The 20,584-nt window shown below is 41.1% G+C and overlaps 1 protein-coding gene across 3 annotated transcripts in view; it reads left to right on the forward strand.

Moving 5' to 3' along the window:
- LOC132826772 (non-muscle caldesmon-like) overlaps window positions 1–20,584 on the forward strand; it is a 209,672-nt gene that overhangs the window by 85,509 nt on the left and 103,579 nt on the right. For all 3 annotated transcript variants that reach the window (XM_060842956.1, XM_060842958.1, XM_060842959.1), the window contains one exon: window positions 1–117. In XM_060842956.1, coding sequence (XP_060698939.1) covers window positions 41–117 — 77 coding nt within the window. In that variant the 5' untranslated portion in view covers window positions 1–40. The remainder of the gene's footprint in view (window positions 118–20,584) is intronic.

The following is a 20,584-nucleotide window of genomic DNA, read 5'->3' on the forward strand; positions in this document are numbered from 1 at the left end:
GTTTTTAACCAAGACACAGCAGAACACTTGCCCATAAACTATGGATATGGATGAGTTTGAACGTCGCAGGGAGGAACGCAGGAAAAAGCGTGAGGAAATGCGCCGTGAGGTGGAAAGGTAATGATTTGTGCTCTGTATACAGGATACGTTTATCAGTACAATAGCTGTGGCACCCAGCAGAAATGTTGGGTATAAAGATAAGCCTGTGTGGTCCCCATTTGAATGTCCACACCTTCGTGAAGGTGCATCACCTTTGGTGCACATTCTGACTTCAGCCAGCGCTGTCATCAGACTGTAACACCTCCTTCACGTCACAAGCTTGTAAAAACCATCATTTAACTTTGTGCAGTTTTAAATCTGCATTATTTTAATATGTTGCATAAATAATGGATTTATCTTGAAGTTTTTTTAATAAAGTGACTGAGAAATATGTTAATCTGCAGTTTGCCATTTAATTCGTTGGATATCGAGAATCTTGTGTGATTCAAAATAGACCCCTGTTCTAACTTTATTTCATGCTTTCTATCAAAGGAAGGAAAGAGCTTGCCTTATCAAATGTCTCATCAGCATTCCATATTCAATACATTAAGCTTTTAAAATACAATATCTGTTGTCAAGTGTCAAGAATCCCACAACAACTGAAATGAAGGACCAATACGTCTGGCTACTTTCATTTGGGTTGTTTGAGAGAAAAGTGTTTGCTAGCACACATGCAACACTCTCTGCTTTTCAAGTTTTGGTTGGGAATCTTTAATTTCTATCTGAACCGAAAGAGTTGCAGGGCCTGTGTACCTCTTGCAATGCAAAAACCCCACCACCCTGTGGCCGACCACTTCAACTCCCCCTCCCACTCCGCCAAGGACATGCAAGTCCTGGGCCACCTCCTTCACTGCCAAATCCAAGCCACCCAACGCCTGGAGGAGGATCGTCTCATCTTCTGCCTTGGGACCCTCATGGTATCAATGTGCAGTTCATCAGTTTCCTCATCTACCCTCGCCCCCCCCACTTTATCCCAGATCCAGCCCTCCAGTTCGGCACTGCCCTCTTGAACCGTCCTACCTGTCCATCTTCTTCCAACCTATCTACTCCATCCTCCCCTCTGTCCTATCACCATCCCGGCCCCCCCCCACACGCATCTACCTATCACCTTCCCAGGTACCTTCTCCTCCACCCCTACCCCTTCTATGTATCTCTCAGCGCCCCTCTCCGCTCCCCGCACCTCCTACCATTCCTGATGAAGGGCTTAAGTCCAAAATGTTGATTCTCCTCTTCCATGGATGCTGCCTGACCTGCTGTGCTTTTCCAGCACCATACTCTCAACTCTAATCTCCAGCATCTGCAGTCCTCACTTTCAGTATTCCTACTGCATTGCGTGGTCTGTTGAATCCAGCATAATGAGGGTTGGATTTTGATGCAATGAAGCAGGATAGCTTCTTAAGCTCATTAATGTATGGCAAGAGTGAAGCATAACTTAAGAATGTGAAAGTTGTATGACTGTTGTTGGCAAAAAACCATCAATTTTACATGGGATTCCAAGGATCTATTGATAACCAAACCTAAAGACATTTGTAGCTAAAATCATGAGACGAAGAAGCAGAATTAGGTCGTTCACTCCCAGTCAGCTCCATCATTCAATGTGACCATGGCTGGTCTGATAATTCTTAACTGGTTAAAGTTGCATGATTTTGGCTAGAGTCACCTTAGACCCTTCAACACATTAGAAACAACTTGTAGATGAAAATAAATTAATCTTATGGCCAGATGTACAATAAGGACTAAATAATTTTGAAGTTCCTCTCTCATCTCAGCTCTTTGTCAGTGATTTATTCATGTGACATGTTGTTGAGGATTCAAAAACCGGTAAAGGTCAATCGGACCCCAAAACCAGGCACTTCGGCATGAATGCCAAGCATTTATCTCAGATACATTTAAGTGGAGGGCTCCTATGGTAGAGTGGTAGTGTCTCTACTGCTGAGACAGGAGACCCAAGGTTCAAGTCTCACTTGCTCCAGAGGAGTGTCATAACATCACTGAACAGGTTGATAGGGAAAATAAACGGGGGCCAGAATAGGGCTTTGTGGCATGCTGGCAGTGTCCTTATCTCTAAACAAGGAGGCCTAGGTTCGATTCTTGCCTGTCCAGAGATGTGTAATGATATCTGTGCACAGGTTGATGAGAAGTATACCTGGAACAGGAGTGGAAGGGTTGTAGTGACTCAGTGTTCCTACCTCTGGGTCAGAAGGTCTGTGTTCAGGTCCCAACTGCCCCAGATGTGTATCATAATGTGTCTGGTCAGGTTGATAAAAAATATTCTAGAACAGGAGTGGCCGATTCAGTTCCTTAAGCTTCTCACACCAATGATTGACCTTTAGCTGAACTTTATTTATTCACCATTGAACCCAACATAGAAGGGACTTTAAGGGGTAATCCTTCAACTGGGTGGCCTTTGGTTGCTCCCCTACTTGGATGAAAAGATGACATCACTAGGCCTGGAGGGAAACTGGCAGTCTGGCCTGCCACTGGGTGCTTGTCTGCAGGAATGCACACCCTATCACAGTGAGAACCTGGGCGCTGATTGAAAAATCCCAGCCGTCTCTATTTCTTAACCTAAATGAGGTTCTCTGAGTCTAATTGACTGCCTTCTCTCTGGGGACAAGCTATCCTATCTACCCCAGTACCCACATCTGTTAACGTGCCCGACATTGGTCATGAGGTAGGGAAAATGTCACCCTGCCTAGCCTTATAATCTTCATGCTCAGTCCACCACTGCTGTACCTCTGTGGAATCTGAAAATTCAGCCTTTGAACTACAAAAGGGAAATTAATACAAATAAAGATCATGGTATGTTTTGATGCATGAAACATTCTTGTTTAAGTGATGGTAAAAGAATTGGGGAACCCACTTTCGAGCAGTGAAGAGTCGAAACGAGAAGGTGATGGCTGTGAAGAATCTGTTTGAGAAAATTGAGATATTTTCAGGCTAATCTGTGCCAAATGGAGTGCTTTATGATTTTTGACATTGCAATGTTGAATGGTTTATGATCTTGTTGGGAGGGCTGCACAATGAAAAGAAAACCACGCCGAGCCAGCAGGTGGGGAAGAAGCTGTCTGCTTGAGAGCGAACAGGAACCAGACATTTATCATACATTCAATAGCTGTTGAAGAAACTGTAACAATTTGGTTTGTCTTGGATTAATTGTCCCTTTCTCATTTATTTTTATATGGTGATATGTATGTATCTCTTTTTCAACACTCAGTCATGAAGGCTTACATCTGTTTCCTATGATTCATCGAACCCTATTTATAACTTAATTTGGTGAAGTTTCCCTTATTCAGCAGTAATTGGCACAGAATAGAAGGTTAATTCTGAGATCGGCCTCTCCTAGCAGAGTACACCCAGAGCAAAGGCTGGAGATAAGGCTACAAGATTACCAGGCTTCGCCCTGACATGTCCATTCCCATGGGATTAGAGAATTGTCCTATTACATCATTATTCTTTTGACATTTCCCTTCGCACTAATTTTAGACATTAACTAAAAACAGAAACAAGTGGAAATAACATTGTACATTTTCAAACCTAACGCAAAAGGTGCAGAGCGCAGTATTTCAGTTTTTTTTAAATTGTGGAAAATGTGTAATAAATTTTATAGAAGACATTCGTTACAAAAGATGACTTTCATTGGCCTTTTCACAGCAGTGTGGGATTACATAGGGTATACAGCGTACTGATGCTGAAAGCTATATTTGAAACGTCTCAACACATTCTGAAGATATGAGGAAGTTCTATTGGCCAATATGTGAGCAAGTGGATGTATAGGAAGATTCTACTCACAGCAACTGGTGGACTAGTCCATCTGCTTTTAGTGGTGTTGATGGAGTGAGGAAAATGTCTGATTGTTCTTTCAATAATATCTTGCATTGAGATATTTTATGTACTGTATGCCTGAGAAGGCAGACTGGCTTACACTTTGGCACCTCATCCCAAATGAAATATATCTGCCATTACGATAACTAGAAACTGTTTTGCAAAAAAAAAGGAGATATTTAGGGAGTCAGTTCTCTTGAAATTTGTGCCTGAATGTCTAACACCCCAGGCTCCATGTCTTGGGGATCCCACCATGGTTAGCCCATAAGTTTTCCCAAATAGGGACAATCATGCCAGTGTGACAGAGGGACTTTGCCTTGTATTCCACCTAGTGTTTCTCATGGATTGCCACAAGGATGCTCATTTTCAGTAATGTGTAGAGAATGAAGGGAAGGGCTGCCTTCGCCAAGTCTAGTTTGATAACAACAGTCAAACTGTAGTCCAAGAGGAGCATTGGGCTGAATGACTGACTGGTTTCTGTGCTGTAAATGCTACCTGAGATGTAATTTTAATTTGATTGAATTGGAAACAACATACTGTTACCTGAACACTGAGAAGCAATGCTTTACGCATCTCTGACCAAAAGAGCTATTGTTGTTAAGCTCAGGTTAAAGGGAATCTTGAGTTAAATTACCTTAAAAAGCCTTTGCTTGCTACTTCTCCCTGTGCTCTCTTCTCAATATCCAGTTGCCAGCTCTCTGCTGCTAACCCCTCTCCCCTCCTACCCCCCCTTCCTGCACTTCTGATTGACCCACACAAATCATCCATGAGTAATGTGAAGACTAGCTTTTAAAATAATAGTGAAGTCTGTGGTGGATTTTGCAGCGAAGGGGTTAACAGCTACACGTTTGAGTCAAAACTCTGATTTCTCAATGGTAGCTGCCTCATTTAGTAAGTAACGTCTAGTAGTCAGTAATACGATCCAATCTCATTTTCCGTTTTTGTCCTGGAATCTTTTTTCAAAAGAAAAAGCCTGATTCACACAGGTCCTTTGTTAGAAAATTCGTTGGGATCGTTGCAAAGCTTGATATAAATAGTAAGTTCGTATTTGTGTTTGTCATAATCTCCAGAGAGAGTATTTTTAACTGCACATAATGTTTATGATAGGAAATTCTTTAGATACTAATTCTCCCACTCCTAACATGGCTCTTTTTCAACTCCTGCAATGTTCAAGGTTATAGAAAGTCTGTTTGAATGCAGTGCATGGTTAGAAAATGCTAACCTTGGCACTTTCCAATCTAATGGGAATGCTGTAGGTTTCTTGGGGATATCAGACTGTAAACTAGATATCCTACCAGGCTGTCAGCACAAATTTTTGTATTGAATGAATGCTTTATTTCTGCCACACATGGAACTAATGCTCTTGGAGCAGCAACAGTAAGCCAACAAATGTTATACTCCCAAGGAAATGCCCCTGATCTGCATTAGCCCATTACAGCACTGCCAGGACCTTCAATTGGCAGAATGACTGCTTTAAGAGCAAAGTGGTACTGAATAGATATGAAAGGTTTCAAGCAAACAGAGTGTAGAACAAAGATTCACTTAAATCATGCTGGATTGTATGGTTATGAATTGTGTTTGGAGTTTCTACATGTATGTGTGGATAATCAGCATGAGTTAACATTATTTTTCTCATCTATTTGACCTCAATTCCTGTAGGCACCTTCTTCTTGAGTTCTTTGCCCTACGGCAGATCCAAGCCACAGTACTCCACCACAGTCACGGAAAGAATCTGGTCCCAAATCGAGGACAGTTGGACAGGGATCAAACCTTGTGCTGATTCACACTGGCCGTCTAACCAACTGAGCCATCCTTTGGTCAAAAAAAAAACCATGTTGCTGTTGCAAGGTGTGCTTTGACAAGAGTAATTTAGCCTGGGCCTGCGGACTGTAGTTGCAGATTTTGTTCCATGACATGACCTGCCAGGAATCTCTCCTGCTCTTACCACCTTCCATGAAACTACATTGAAGTTTGTTTCAGGTTGGCACTTGACCTGTTTGACCACCTTATGAGCCACTTTTCCTGGGTCAGACAGCGCTGGAGTAGAGTTTGCGGGTACTACCTTAAAGGCAGAAAACCCACCCACTGTACCTCCTGTAATTCCAACACTGGTTGTTTCAAAAAAAGATTTTCAAATGGTGGTTGAACTTTATTCACTGGGGTGAAAATAGGAAGTTAGCTCATTGGCTGTCGCTAATAGGTTAATGTTTATAACTGAAAGTATCCCACTAGCCATTTAAGCTTCAACAAATTGCTGTAGGCCGGACCAGGCAAGAATGGTGGGATTAGAACCAGGGTCCTCAGAACACTACCTGCATTTCTGGATTAACAGCCCAGCGATAATACTGCGAAGGCCATTACCTCCCCTAAGTAGTTTGGAAATTACTGCCAGTTAAGATTAATAATGCACAACAACACGATACATTTTCACAAAACTGGCATCAAAATAGTGATTTCAAAAATGCTCTGTCACAATAACTAGCTGATCACCACATTGACAATCGTGAAGAGTTCCTCTAGGAATTGACAAGCATTTTGTGTTTTGTAGTTTTGGAAAATTTAAGGAACTATTTTGAATGGAGAATCCTTGCTCATGAACACCCCCGTCATTGTTATTTAATGACAGCAGTAAAGTCCAGGCAACCCTTAAAACTTGTAACTTGTTAAGATAGCCCAGGAAATTTCTCTAAAACTGTTAGTGCAGTTTCTTCCATGAGACCGCTGCCGATCTACAAAGTCCAATCACCTGTACTTTGGCCGTGGGTAGCAGTCAGTCTTTGACAACTCCATGACGCAGCAAGTTTCATTAGCAAGGGCAGTAGCTAATGAACTGCCTGTCTCAAATAATCATGTTGCTCAGCTCATTAAAGAATGGGTTAATGGGCTGAAGAGGGACAGAATCAAATTTTTGATCTCAAAGAATCTTTCAGCCTGGGATCCGTTAGTTCATAGCTGGCAAGATTACAGTGGTGGGCCATTATATGTTGCTCCTGCTGATGAAAAGTTTTACATGAAAAGGAAAGTCAAACCAAAGCCGAGATGATGGCACAAGAATTAAGTACCTGGAGAGTAAACATCCAAGAACTTGTTTGGACAGCAGGTCTGTTAGTTCGGTTGGCTAGACAGCTGATTTACGATTGAGAGTGATGCCAACAGTGTGGATTACCCATGAAGGACGCTCTTTCTAAACCTCGCCTGAGGAGTGGTGACCCCCAGATCAAACCACCATCAATTTGTCTCTCTCTAATGCGAGAGCTGCCCTATGGGCTAGAAGGACAATGGTTTGGACTGTGAGGTAGCTGGCCCTCTGTTTTCCACCTATTCCAATCTGCAAGGCGATGGCAAACCCAGTCATGCGCCACCTCCCATCCGTCTTTTCTGGTTGTCTTCCAGGACTAGTTCTTGCCTCTTGGCAGCATGTGTCACTGCTCGCATCTCTGACCCACTCAGGGTCTTCACAGTCGAAGGTCACGCTGTGCACCTGAGATCGACAAGACACTTGGTCGGAACTTAGAAATGATCTTGGTGTTGGATTCCTGACCCTGTATTGGAATATCTGGCTTGATTGTCAGCAGTCTATCTATAAACATTATCTCAGAAAAGCAATATTTTCTTCAATGGAGTCACGCTTTAACTCAGTTTTCTCAACAGCAAATGTGTCATCTTTTCAACTGAGATTGACAATCAGTGCTATTTGTTGGACCCTGCTTTTCAAAACTTAGCCATTGTTTTTCCCTACAGTGCAGCAATGGCTTTCCTTCAGCAGTTGAGAGGTATTTTGGGATTTCCAGCGGTCATGAATAATGCTACTTCTTTGCAAGTTCTTTCACAATAGCCTGATGAACACAAAGTGTATCTGAAATACTTCCATTTATTCATCATCAATTGCGCAAGATTTTTGCAGAATTTTCCAACTATTCAGCATGTGTTGTGTTCAACAGTGACCTGGAAAGCATATTCAACTAAAATAAGCAATGGGGTTGTTTTAAATTACATTAAGAAAAATAGTTGTAATGATTAAATTGTTCTGTATGGCCACCTCAGTAGGTTCTGAGTGAAAAAAAAGGTTGAAAATCTGATGGTAAGATGTAAATATATGTCATGGATGTACATTGGCACATAATCAATTTCCTGAGATTTGAACCATGGTTTAGCTGTGCACTGAGTTCATTGACAGGAAATGAGTAATGGGAAGCAGGCACATTCTGGACTTGACAGGAAGTTAGCTTTTCAAAAAGGATGCACCATGTTTTGAAAATGTTCAACATGGAATTTTTCTTTAGTTGTACATGCGATGCATTAGTGCTCATTTTGGATTCAGCATTGTGGCTGTCGTATTTCTGTTTTTGGTTGTTGGTACTGTCACAGTTTTGATACTGGATGTTCCCCCCAACACGTCCCACTGTTTCCACAATCCCCCTCCCCCCCGCCCTCCCCCTCCACATTCTATAACTTGGAGAATGAAAACATAGGTGAAAGGAAGCATCACAGGCAAGTTCAATGCTTTGGAGTTGGATTTCTCTTACCCCCGTTTTCTTAAGAAATGTAGTCTACAAGCAGAGCTACTTATTTTGGACTACAGTGTATATGAGGGAAGACTACATTTGAGGGCTACTGTTAGTTAAGAAGGTGATGACAGGATTGTGCTCTCCTTGAACCTGGCCTCCAGTGAACCTTTGCCATTGAAGCAGTACTTAAATAGCTGGGACCTTGCGTGTCTGGCTTGTTTTAAATTACCACTGGGCTTTCTAACAATAGTAGTCAATCAAAAACCAAGTGCAAGGAGCACATGAGCTTTGTCATGAAGTTTCACATCATCTGGACAGCTTCCTCTGCTTCTTTCCTCTCTTTCCATAGTTCAAGCCAAATTTGCTTGGATCTACACCTGCCTGATTTATTTTCCTTTTTCTCCTTTCTCTTCCTGAGGAAGGGTCATTGGACCCGAAATGTTCACTCTGATTTCTCTTCACAGATGCTGCCAGACCTGCTGAGCTTTTCCAGCAACTTCTGTTTTTGTTTCATTCATGACCTCGATGTTCACTGACCTAGTTAAGCATTTTCTGTTTGTGGGTACTGTTTCTAAATCTTTCGAATTTGCAATCATTAGCTCCCTCATCCCTGCACTGCCCTCAAACAACACCCTCTCTCTTTACGAACTACCACCTTACCTCCAAACTCCCTTCCCTCTCCAAACATCACATCAAAAATCCATTTTCTCATTTCCTGCATCTCTGTGTTGGAAATAATCAAACTATATTCACAGCCCTGATACAGAACTGTAAAAGCACATGTCAAATTGTAAATAGCAGGCTGGGTGACTGTGGCAGCTTTTGAAAGAGCCACTACATCTCTACGACCATCCAGCTGGGTTAGACTGTTTGCACCTGGTTCCATTATCACAAACCATTCAATCATGGCTAGAATATCACTGTCTTGTCCTCCTGTATCGGAACCATTAACTCTGGTGACCCCAAGCTTCAAGCTTTGACCCTCTCTTACTTCATATCCACATGCTATACCATGAACGACATCATTCAAAAAATGCAGCATGAGTTTTTTTTTCATTTTGGTCTTGGAGAAGATCAATAACATCAAAAAATAAATTTGAACTCCCAATTTTTAACTGAAGAAATGATGCCACAATATTTCATGTTTTAAACTTTTTTTTAACTGTCCAAGACTTACCATCTTGGTATTATATTTCATAACACTTATACTTTTAAGCCAAACACTTCTGATGAAAGGTCACTGGACCTAAAATCTTAACTAGATTTCTCTCCATGGATGCTGCCAGACCTGCTGCATTACCCTGGCATTTTCTGTTTTTGTTTCAGGTTTCCAGCATTCACCGTTTTTTGTTTTATTTTAGTCTCAACAACACCCTTGTCATTCTACTTTCATTTCCACCAGAGAGTTTTCCAACACTTAATGTGATCTTACAAGATCCTTAGCTTCTCCAGGGCTCAACCCAAGATGTGCCACAGCTCTCAGTAATTCACTTTAATTATCCTAAGTGTTCACGTCATTTATCTGGATGATGAGATTTCTAGCATACAGCTAGATGAACTCTTCACATTCCCTTCAAAAACTTATGATTATGGACTCCCCTGCTTTATCATGGGCTCACTGCTTGCTTTATTTCTTAATAGTCCAAATCAGAAAACACTCTTGACCCTGATTGTCTTGTTCCCTGCTACATGATCCGGTGATGCCAAAAATCCTTCTGTGAAAAATCAGAAATAAACCCAAACCTAAGGGATTTTCCCTGTGTAGCTTAGTTTCATAGCAGCCTAGAACACCTCAGGGAGAATAGTAAAATTGATTATCTCCAACTCGCAAAGCTTTTCTTTTTCGGGATTCCATGTGAATAATATAAGATTCAGTTATGACAATGAGTAACACTCTGACTCAGAAAACCCAAAGCAGAAGGGGTGCTTATTATTTAACCAGGGACAAATTTTGATTTTAGGATGTTTTGAAAAACTGGCTTCTCACCAATTGCCAAAATGAGATTTACATTCTTAAAAACATGTGAATCATGAAATTAAATATCCATAACAGCGTGTACGCTGAGGACACTTATCTCTGCTTCACCACCACCATGCTTAATTTCTCTTCTTGTTCTAAGTCATTATTCTGCGTGTCTGGATGAATGGAAACCTTCTCTAGTTAAATTTTGGAAAAGCTGAATTTATTTGGTCCCTGCTCTAAACTCCCTTTCCTAACCACTGAGTCCATCCCTGTCCTAAGGTTGAACCAGATTATTTGCAAGCTGAATGCCATTTCTGGCCACATACTGACCTTCTAATGGCATCAATAAGACGTACTGACTTCCCTCTCTATAACACTGATACCACTCTGCCTCTGTCTATTCACTGCTGAAACATCATCAATATCTTTGTTACCACTGAATTTTGAAGATTCCAGGTGTTGTCCTGGCTGGTCAGCTTATCCTATCCTTTGTAAAGTTGCGGTGATCCAAAACTCTGTCCCTGACTTAGCTTACACGAGGTCTTTTTGATGCCTGTGTGTGCTGATGTAAATTGACTTCAGTTCAAGCAGTATCTGGATTCAAAGTTCTCATCCTTGTTCTCATGACACTGACATTACCACAATTGACTCCATGGCACAGGTATAATGAAGTCTGAGTGATCACCAAGAGCATCCTGAGTAATGCATTAAATACATGGGCGTATCAGTGGTATCTTGCAATCTAGCCCTGCCTGATGCCAGCAGCCTAACTTTCCTCAGTATGGATCTTTCCACCTTCATTACCTCTGGTACCCACCTCTGATCAACCATATTGGACATTTACTGTACATACTCGAATAATAGTTGATGTCATGTAAAAGTTGAGCCTCTACTTTTTTGACAAATAACCTGGAACCTTCCATATATTTCATGCAAAGGTCAACCCTGGTTCTTCACAGATAACAGATCAACGTTAATGAGTCAGTGTGGCAGCTGCCACATCCTGCTCCAATTTCCAGTCTGCCGGTTCTTCCATTCCACCCCTGGTCTCCCAGTCCGCTGGCTATTGTGTGCCGCTCCAGGTTTTCAGAATTATCACGATTCATTCTTTTATCCTTTATTCGTTTAGAGATTAGATTAGATTACTTACAGCGTGGAAACAGGCCCTTTGGCCCAACAAGTCCACACCGACTCACCGAAGCGCAACCCACCCATACCCCTACATTTGCCCTTTACCTAACACTACGGGCAATTTAGCATGGCCAATTCACCTGGCCCACACATCTTTGGACTGTGGGAGGAAAGCGGAGCACCCGGAGGAAACCCACGCAGACACGGGGAGAATGCACAAACTCCACACAGTCGCCTGAGGCGGGAATTGAACCCGGGTCTCTGGCGCTGTGAGGCAGCAGTGCTATCCACTGTGCCACCATGCCGCCCACTTCTGCTAATGATATGGTATGAATTTTGACAGGCATGAATTCCAACCCCTCAAATTTAGCATCCATTCAATAGTCGACCCTGTAAATTAACCTTGTAAAGTAGCCAAAAGATTTGACTATTATTCGATATATACAGGAATTATTTTTTTGATGAATGTTGTATAGTGACAAAAAGAAACAATCCTTGCAGTATTTTGTTTGCAACAATTTCCAAGAAGTTGTACAAGGGCTGAAGATTACTCCTTCAATGTGTAGCAACAGCCCCTTTAAATTAAATTATCGATTTTAAGAATTCCAGCTCTGTATTATTCCTTAACCCCACCAGCAGCACGCACTGCTTAAGTAGCCTTAACTGGCACTGGAAATTTGTCAGGAATTGTTAATGAAACAGAAATCAGGAAATCCTGTGAAATCAGATGAGTACAATGTCACTAAGAACCACACTCAATGCTCTCAGGTCCCACTGCTCTGACACTGGTACCGGAAAATGTACTGTACTAATATTTTATGGAAACCAGATCAAGATTTATTTTCTTCATGTGATACTCATAATCCTTATTGGCACATCGCCATTTTGCACATCTGTGGAATATTTGGAGGTTCCACAAATTATTCTACATTTCCAAATAAAATCGTTCAGTTGTATGCTCGTGGGATTAAATTCAAGTTTCTAATTTTTCACCTATTTTATATGGTAAAACGTTTTCTGCAAAATCAGTTTATCATGTTGCAGTGCAATATGTGCAGTTCTTCATCTCCTCCTGATGTCGGGCTGTGTAATGGTCTTTTTTCTCTTGTTGTGACTTGCTACAGTTTATGCTGAAGTGTTCTCAGCATAGAGCTTCAAGCGACAGGAGGACAAAATAAGAATTTTGGTTCAGAGCTGATCACACCGCTTGCATATTATCTTCCAGTTCCTGTAGATATTGGTGGACTTCACAGGCCTCAAAAATACTTCCAAAAATGGGAGTTGTCTAATACGCCAAGTAGAAGAATAAAATGGCAGTGTGGGTGGTCACCATTTTGAAATGTCATTGATGTCTGACACAAACAATGGGCATGTCAGGCAGCATCCGAGGAGCAGGAGAATCGACATTTCGGGCAGAAGCCGAAAAACATCGTCATTCCTGATGAAGGGCTTTTGCCTGAAACGTCAATTGTCCTGCTCCTCGGATGTTGCCTGACCTGCTGTGCTTTTCCAGCACCACACTCTGGACTCGGGTCTCCAGCATCTGCAGTCCTCACTTCCTACAAACAATGGGCATGCCTTGAATCCAGTGCACTTTGGCAACTTGATCCCCATAAGAGAAGATATAAATGTTTGAGATTTGAGATGAGGTTGTTTTCTCAGGAGGAAATGTCAAACAGGTCAAGCCTGCATCCATCGGAGTTTAGAGTCAAAAAGTGTGGTGCTGGAAAAGCACAGCAGGTCAGGCAGTCCTGTGTTTCTTCCATTGAAATGATAATCTTATTGAGACGTACAAGATCCTGGGATGACTTGTGGATATTAAAAGGGTGTTCTGGGAGGGATGAAAACCAGAGAATGCAGTTTACAAGTAAGGAGTATTCCATTTGAGGTGGAGATGAGAAGAATTATTTTTCTCTGAAGATTGAATGTTTTTGTCAGTCTTTTGTTCAGACAGTGGTGGAGGCAGGGTCATTGAATATTTTTAAGGCAGACCTCGATAGATTCTTAACTAACAAAGGAGTCAGAGATTATTGGAAGTAGGCAGAGGTGCAATGGAAGACATAATCAAGTCAGCTGTTGAAGGGTTGATCAGGCTGAAGGGGCCAAATGGTCTATACCTGCCCTTAAATTGTCTATTCATACTCATAAATAAAATATCAATTATTAGGAAGAAGTATTGAGACTGGAAACTAATGCAACTATGGCACTTTGTAGCCGGAAAGGAATATGTGCAATAACGTGGTTTTTGGGGCTGAGAAGATGAAGTGTCTTACATGCAGGCTGCACTTAATGCACCATGATTTATGATGCTAATTCTATGGTCCAAAATGCTGATGTTGGACCTCAAACCTAAATTCCAGATATGCTGTGGTATCTGAAATGCTAACTAATGAACTTATAATTTCTGAGAGCCATAATTTTGTCTATTCCTATTGTCCTATTGTCTGACCCGATACAGTCAGCAAGCGTAGCTAAAGTCATTTACAAAATACCGTGCAAGGACTGTAACAAACACTTCATTGGACAAACAGGCAGAAAACTAGCCACCACTAGCCACCAGGATGCATGAACACTAACTAGCCATAAAAAGACATGACCCTCTCTCACTAGTATCCTTACGTACAGATGAGGAAGGACACCACTTCAACTGGGACAACACATCCATCTTAGGACAAGCCAATCAAAAAGACACATGAGAATTCCTAGAAGCATGGCATTCCAATCGGAACTCTATCAACAAACACATTGATTTGGACCCGATTTACCACCCCCTGAGGAAAAGACCAGGAAATGACATCACCAACCCAAAGAAACCCAAACATATAAATAGAAAGCAGAGATTATCAGCAGTGCTTTGCCTGAGGCCCACTGAAGATGTTACCTAGTAGGGTGACGAAACATCTGGAAATAAACCTTCCAGCTCAGCGAGTAAACCTACATCGAAAACCTCAACCTGAGCTACAGATCTTCTCAAAACTCATTTGTCTATTCAACAATGTTTGTGACAAAGTGGACTTGATCAAAACAAAAAACGGGGTCAGGGTATTTGAAAATGCTGAGGTACTTTTGGGCTGCCCTGCTTGGGTCACGAATGTGCTTGGATGCAACAAATCGTTATAACTGATAGCATCACCTTCCAGTGAGCATCACCACTACCACCTAATATTTCCAGGAACATCTTTCCAAACAACCCAAGGTAGCATCCCAGGCAGCTACAGGTTTAGCATATCCTACACCGTAACATCAGCTGTAGCCCTGCAAGGATGTATATTCAGGCCCCTACTGTACTCACTGTACACTCTCAACTGTGTGGACAAATGTCATACAATTGCCATCTGCAAGTTCGCTGATGACACCGCCCTTGTAGGCCAGATATCAGCAACGACAGGTCAGAATACAGGAAGGGTACATAATGCTTGGTGTTGTAGTCCAAAGGTAGCTATCTTTTTTCTCTTAGTGTCAGTAAAATTAAAGAACTGAGCATTGACTTCAGGAAGAAAGGAGGAGGACACGTCCCCATCTAAATCAATGGAGCTGAGGTGGAGGGAGTCAAGAGCGTTAAGTTCCTGGGAGTGATCACAAACAACCTATCCTGGTCCTCCCATGTAGGTGTGATGGTCAAGAAGGCTCAGCAATGCCTCTTCTTCCTCAGGAGGCTAAGAAGTTTGGCATATCCATAAGGACCCTCATCAACTTTCATACATACACCATAGAATACATTCTGTCTGCCTGTACAATGGTTCGGTGTGGCAACTGCTCTGTCCAGGATCTTAAGAAACTACAGAAAGATGTGTGCACAGCCCAAACCATCAGGAATGCCAACCTCTGATCCATGGACTGCTCTTACAATCCTTCTGGCCACAGAAAGGCAGCCAACATTATCAAAGACCCCTCTCAACCCAGTAATACTCTCTTCTAATCATTTCCAGACAGAAGATACAGAAACTTAAACACACATACCAACAGGTTCAAGAACAGCTTCTTCCTGGCTGTTACTAGACTGCTGAATGGACCCCTGTAATTTCAAATCTAATGGTGGTCTGGCTTTTGTTCACCTCCTGTGCAGCTGCAACCTTGTATGCTTCGCTCTGTCTGAACACCCTATGATCTGGATATCCTTGTATGGTCTGCCTGTGCTGCATGCAAAACAGAACTTTTCACTGTACTTAGGGAGATGTGACAACAATAAATCAAATCAAATCAAATCTATAGCACAAAACCCAAGAGCCCCATCAGATCCATGCCATTTATTATGTTTCACTAGAGCCTTCTCCAACTCCTTATCCTCAATACCTATTAACTTTATCTTATTTTCAGTTTTTTCTCATTTCTATCTAACTACCCTTAACATATCAATGCAATTTGTCTCAACCACTCGATTTGGTGGGGAGCTCATGATTTACTAGTTTAGCTTCTATTTATGAACTCTAGTCTTGTGTCCCCTACAATAGGAAACATCATCTCTCTGCCTTCCTATCGATGCTGCTTGGATCAGTAATGAAGTCTTCTGTTCATGGAATGTCAGCCTGAATCCGTCAAAATTCCCAATACTCGCAGTTGAATGGTGACCTGCAGCAGGTGTGACATGTTTCAATTCGGGCACTTTCCCAAGCTCACAGGAAACGGTTTACTGTCTGCGTTCAGCTATTTTTGGGGCTTCCTGACAACAGTGAATAGTTCCACTGACCCCAGCAGGAGAAAAAAAACATCAAAGCAATGTTTGTGAGGTGTATGTAGGGCACTTTCACTATAAGGTATTGAAATGTGTCAGCTCTTAGAAGGGAAGTTGTGGAAAAGCAGTGTAACCCTAGTTCAGTGTGATCTTCATGCCTTACCCAACAGTAAATTCAGTCAAAATTAAGACATTTGGATCCCTACTGAACAGGCAGGTAAAGCATTAGTTTGGGTGATTAAATTGTTTGTGATGAAGTTGGTAGATCTAACAATGCCTTAGAATTTTCTAATGCCTTCGAAATAGTATGCTGTCTTAGTCTGTTCATTCCTGTGTTCCACAATGCTACTTGAGTGGAGTGATCCCCTTGATTAGAATCACTAAGACATAGAACATCCATTCAAAGATGTTTCTCATCTGTTAGGTCCGGCAGACAGGCAATGCATCCACTGACTCTCAGTGAGATTCTATAAGTGTATTTGAATGGTTATAGCTATAGCACACATCCTGGTGCTTTGCTGGCAGTGATGCCACATGTACTTGACTGTATGACCTGAGCGTGCACTCTCTGCAGTTGTGTTGGCAGCAAACATAGCTGCTCTTTAAAACACTGGGTCTCTTTTTAGGTTACGGAAATCCTTTCTCCTGATTTGTTACATTATGTCTCACAGTCAGTATGTCAGTATACCTTTTAAGAGACAAACGCATGAAACCATGACTATGTCAGCGCATGTGACTCGAAGCTGTAAAGGTCTTGTACTCCATCTTACCTCAGATCACATGGATCATGACATTATATTGGAAGCATATTCCTCTGTTTAAACTAATATCTTAATATTGGCCCAGAAACTTTTATGAGCTCAGGATTGTAAGGTTGTATGAGCCCAAGGATTGTAAGATTTGTGCATAATAATCAGTTATAAGTGTATTTTAGATTCTGCAATCTCTCAACATCTGTGTCCACTTCTTTATGATACAGGACATAACATAAGCATCACTGCATCAGATAAAATACCCTGCTGGAAGCAAAGTCATACCATTGGCTTGATAATATATTTTGCTGCGCTCAATGGAACCCTTAAAGCAGAAAATAATGTCTGAGTCCAGGCTTGATAATGATCCTTTGGTTAGTTCAGGCTCAGAGGCAAGTAATTGATGTTCTATCCTAACTGTGCAACTTTCTATCATTGTACAAATGGAGGAAAGTGATTGCAATATCTGCCACTGGAGAAGAGGCCAGTTATGGTCTGTATAACTTATTCAACTCAAGAGCATTAAAAAGCTTGATTTCTGCGTTAAACCTGTGTTTTTGTTTCCTGAATCCTGACCATAATTAATCAATCATTGCCTGAACACAACCTGTGCTTCTTCCTCAGCATTACAGTAATAAGCCACTCTGTAAATGTATTTGTCTTGGAAACTTGTAATGCTGGTGTTCAGCTGATGCTCTCGGACAGTTTCTATGAATGCATTGGGTCCTTTGGCTGATTGAAAAGTAAAGATGGGACAAAGTTCCCTCTAATCTTTAATGACTTGCTTATTCCACTGCATGGTCCCTTTAAGATGACCTCATTGCCATATATGGAGGCATCCTAAAGAACCTTTGCTCATGTGCTGCTTGTCTACCCTCTCTGTAGCACATTCTTGTTGCTGCACACCCTTGTAGCTTGACAGGGAAAATGGGATTCGATATTATAGACTGTATTCTCCAGCGTTATATGCCATATGCTAAGTGGCTATCAGAATCATTGCATGAGAAAGTTAAAGGACCCACTTTGCAAGCCTATCTGATTTCCCCTCATTAAAATTCTGGGTCAAAACAAAATACTATTTTACACAATGGTCTGATTCATGTTGCACAAAGCTTGGTATTGGATGTTCCACATCATAAACTCTACCCTAAGTGTAGATTAACATGCGTATTCATTGAGTACAGTGTTTTTCTTAGATGCACTGAATGTAATGGTATAACTTCATGCAACTTTTAGAATACATGATTAATGGATGTTAAGTGGTTTAATACAGCACACAGCAATTAGTCTCTGCATCAGTTGAATCTCCACAATCACATCATCTTTTCATGTCTCTTGCATAAATATTTCCTCATATTCTTTCTACTTATTTTTTACTGTGCCCTGTGGTTATGTATCAGTTTTGTTTTTTAAACAAAGGGGCAGTGTGCTTTGAGACAGAGTGATTTGACCCATGGAAATTCCTTCCTGTAGTAAATTCTTTTTTTCCATTGCAGCATGTGTAATGTTATTTGCATTATCTTGCTACAGTATGTCATTTTTCCACCCTCACTTGTTTTGGATTTGCTAACATTTTGTGTGACCTGCTGGAGGTCTCTTAACTTTAAGAACCAATTTGATTGACGAGGCATAGAACTGCTCACTAGTGAGATTTTTTTTCACCGTGCAAATCTTGAGTACAAAATCAGACTATTTTTTCTTGATGCTGAGAATCTCATTTTTCCAATCTTAGAATATTTTCCCAACTGACTTACCACTGGCTACAGCAAACAGGGTCTGGGATGATTCAGCTCATTGTGAGATGTAACACTGTGACTGAAGTATGTGGTCACTGGGCATTTTTTAAATTCAACTGCATTAATAATCATTTCTACTTGGAAACTGTGCGATATTGAATGGATATCATACAATCTGCTTGTGATCTGCCTATTGGTTTTGCAACATCACTAATAAAATGGGATTGTCAGGCACTAAATTTCTAATCTGCATCTTACCTTAACTAACAACTAAAATAACATTAACAAATTTTCCTTAGTTCAATTACTTGAGAAAAATGGTGATTTGGTGCAGTTTGTAAACAGGTAGGCTCACAAAAACATGACTTGAAACTCTCATTGCTATAAATCTTCTCTTCATATGCTGAAAACTATTGAATAATCATATTAGTAGCACATGGCAACCAGAGGAAATCTTCCTGCTGTGTTTAGGATGTCATAACTGCATGATAACAAGAGAAAATCCTTGTCCATAATTTGTAAAACATACTACTGGGATTCAATATCAAGATTATGTTGTCAGAGCAACATAGTTGAAGATGCTGCAACTCAGAATCATTGAGAATACAATTGCAGAGATTACATTGCAGTGTGGCATTCAAGTGGTCGAGAGTTTGAAACTGCTTTAAGAATTTAAATCAGCAGGCAATCTGTGGTAAAATCAGGAAGTTCTGTAAATACACAGGCCCATCAGAACAACTCAGATCATCCAGGCTCGCAGTCTTTTACAGCATGTGAACTTGGAAGCTGAAGTGAGTCACTCTCTGGGACTAAACAAAGTAGGAGGTTGGGAACATGAGTTACTAGTCAGTAATGCTGAATTCTATTGCAGCCAACGTGCTCAGTGGCCAGCTGATAGGTTTGCTTAAAACGTTGGCAATAGCTTACAAACTAACTATGCAAGAATGAGGCATAAAAATAATTAAGTGAGTGAAGAGTTTCTTTCATTTTTCACCATTTCTGAATTTTGTTGTCTGTCTCTGTCACTGCCTTTGCTTAGTAAATCTCTTATCCTTTTTGTTTTTGAGTCGCCTCTTTATTGGATTCCTGAAATGATCCCTATTGTAATCTGCTTCTGCCTCATTCTAGCTTTTGAATAATATATCTAAGCAGTCAGCTCATTCACTGCCTTTTCATTAAAGTCTTCAGGGCATTCTTGAATCCAACTTCTACCTGTTACTCCCTTCAAATGAATTATTGGATTCGCAGAAGTTACAGCATAGGAGACTATTTGGCCCATTTGTGCTAGTACGGGCATTTCTACTCTTAATCACTTTCCTCAGGGCTCCTCCTTTATCAATACTTATCTTAATCATTGCCTTGATTAATAGCATTCTGGGTTTGTAAAACATGTGATATTGAATCAAACTGCACAGTGCCCAAAATTTAATTCCATTGCCTGTATTGAACTGAACGTTAATTTCTCTGCAAAACTACTGACCAAACCAATATTGCCCATTCCACACTACAGTGTGAGACAAATTCCTACCCAGTTATGATTTAATACTATGTGTATGGGGGGAAAAAATTCTTCTGGCTCCTCTTTTTTATCCTTCTCATGGTAACTTTGCTGTATACTCCTTTATTACCAATTTACCCAGACTCTGGAAACAGTGTTGCTCTTGAGCCTCTCAAATACTTCAATCAGTTTGAAAAGATTTGATTCTTCCCTCTGTTTGACTTCTCACAAACTACTATCAGTATTCAAGTTAAAAAAGTCTAAATCTTGAGCATTTCTTCATAACTGTAACCTCATCAGGTCAGGCAGCATCCATGGAGAGAGTGCAAGCTAATGTCTTGAGTCTGGATGACTCTTCATCAGCTCTGAAATGTTAGCTTGCTCTCTTTCTATGAATGCTGCCTAACCCACTGTGATCTTTGACATCCAACATCCGCAGTAATTTGCTCCTGTAATCTCA

This window comes from Hemiscyllium ocellatum, chromosome 23 (genome assembly GCF_020745735.1).
Source record: "Hemiscyllium ocellatum isolate sHemOce1 chromosome 23, sHemOce1.pat.X.cur, whole genome shotgun sequence".
Lineage (NCBI taxonomy): Eukaryota > Metazoa > Chordata > Chondrichthyes > Orectolobiformes > Hemiscylliidae > Hemiscyllium > Hemiscyllium ocellatum.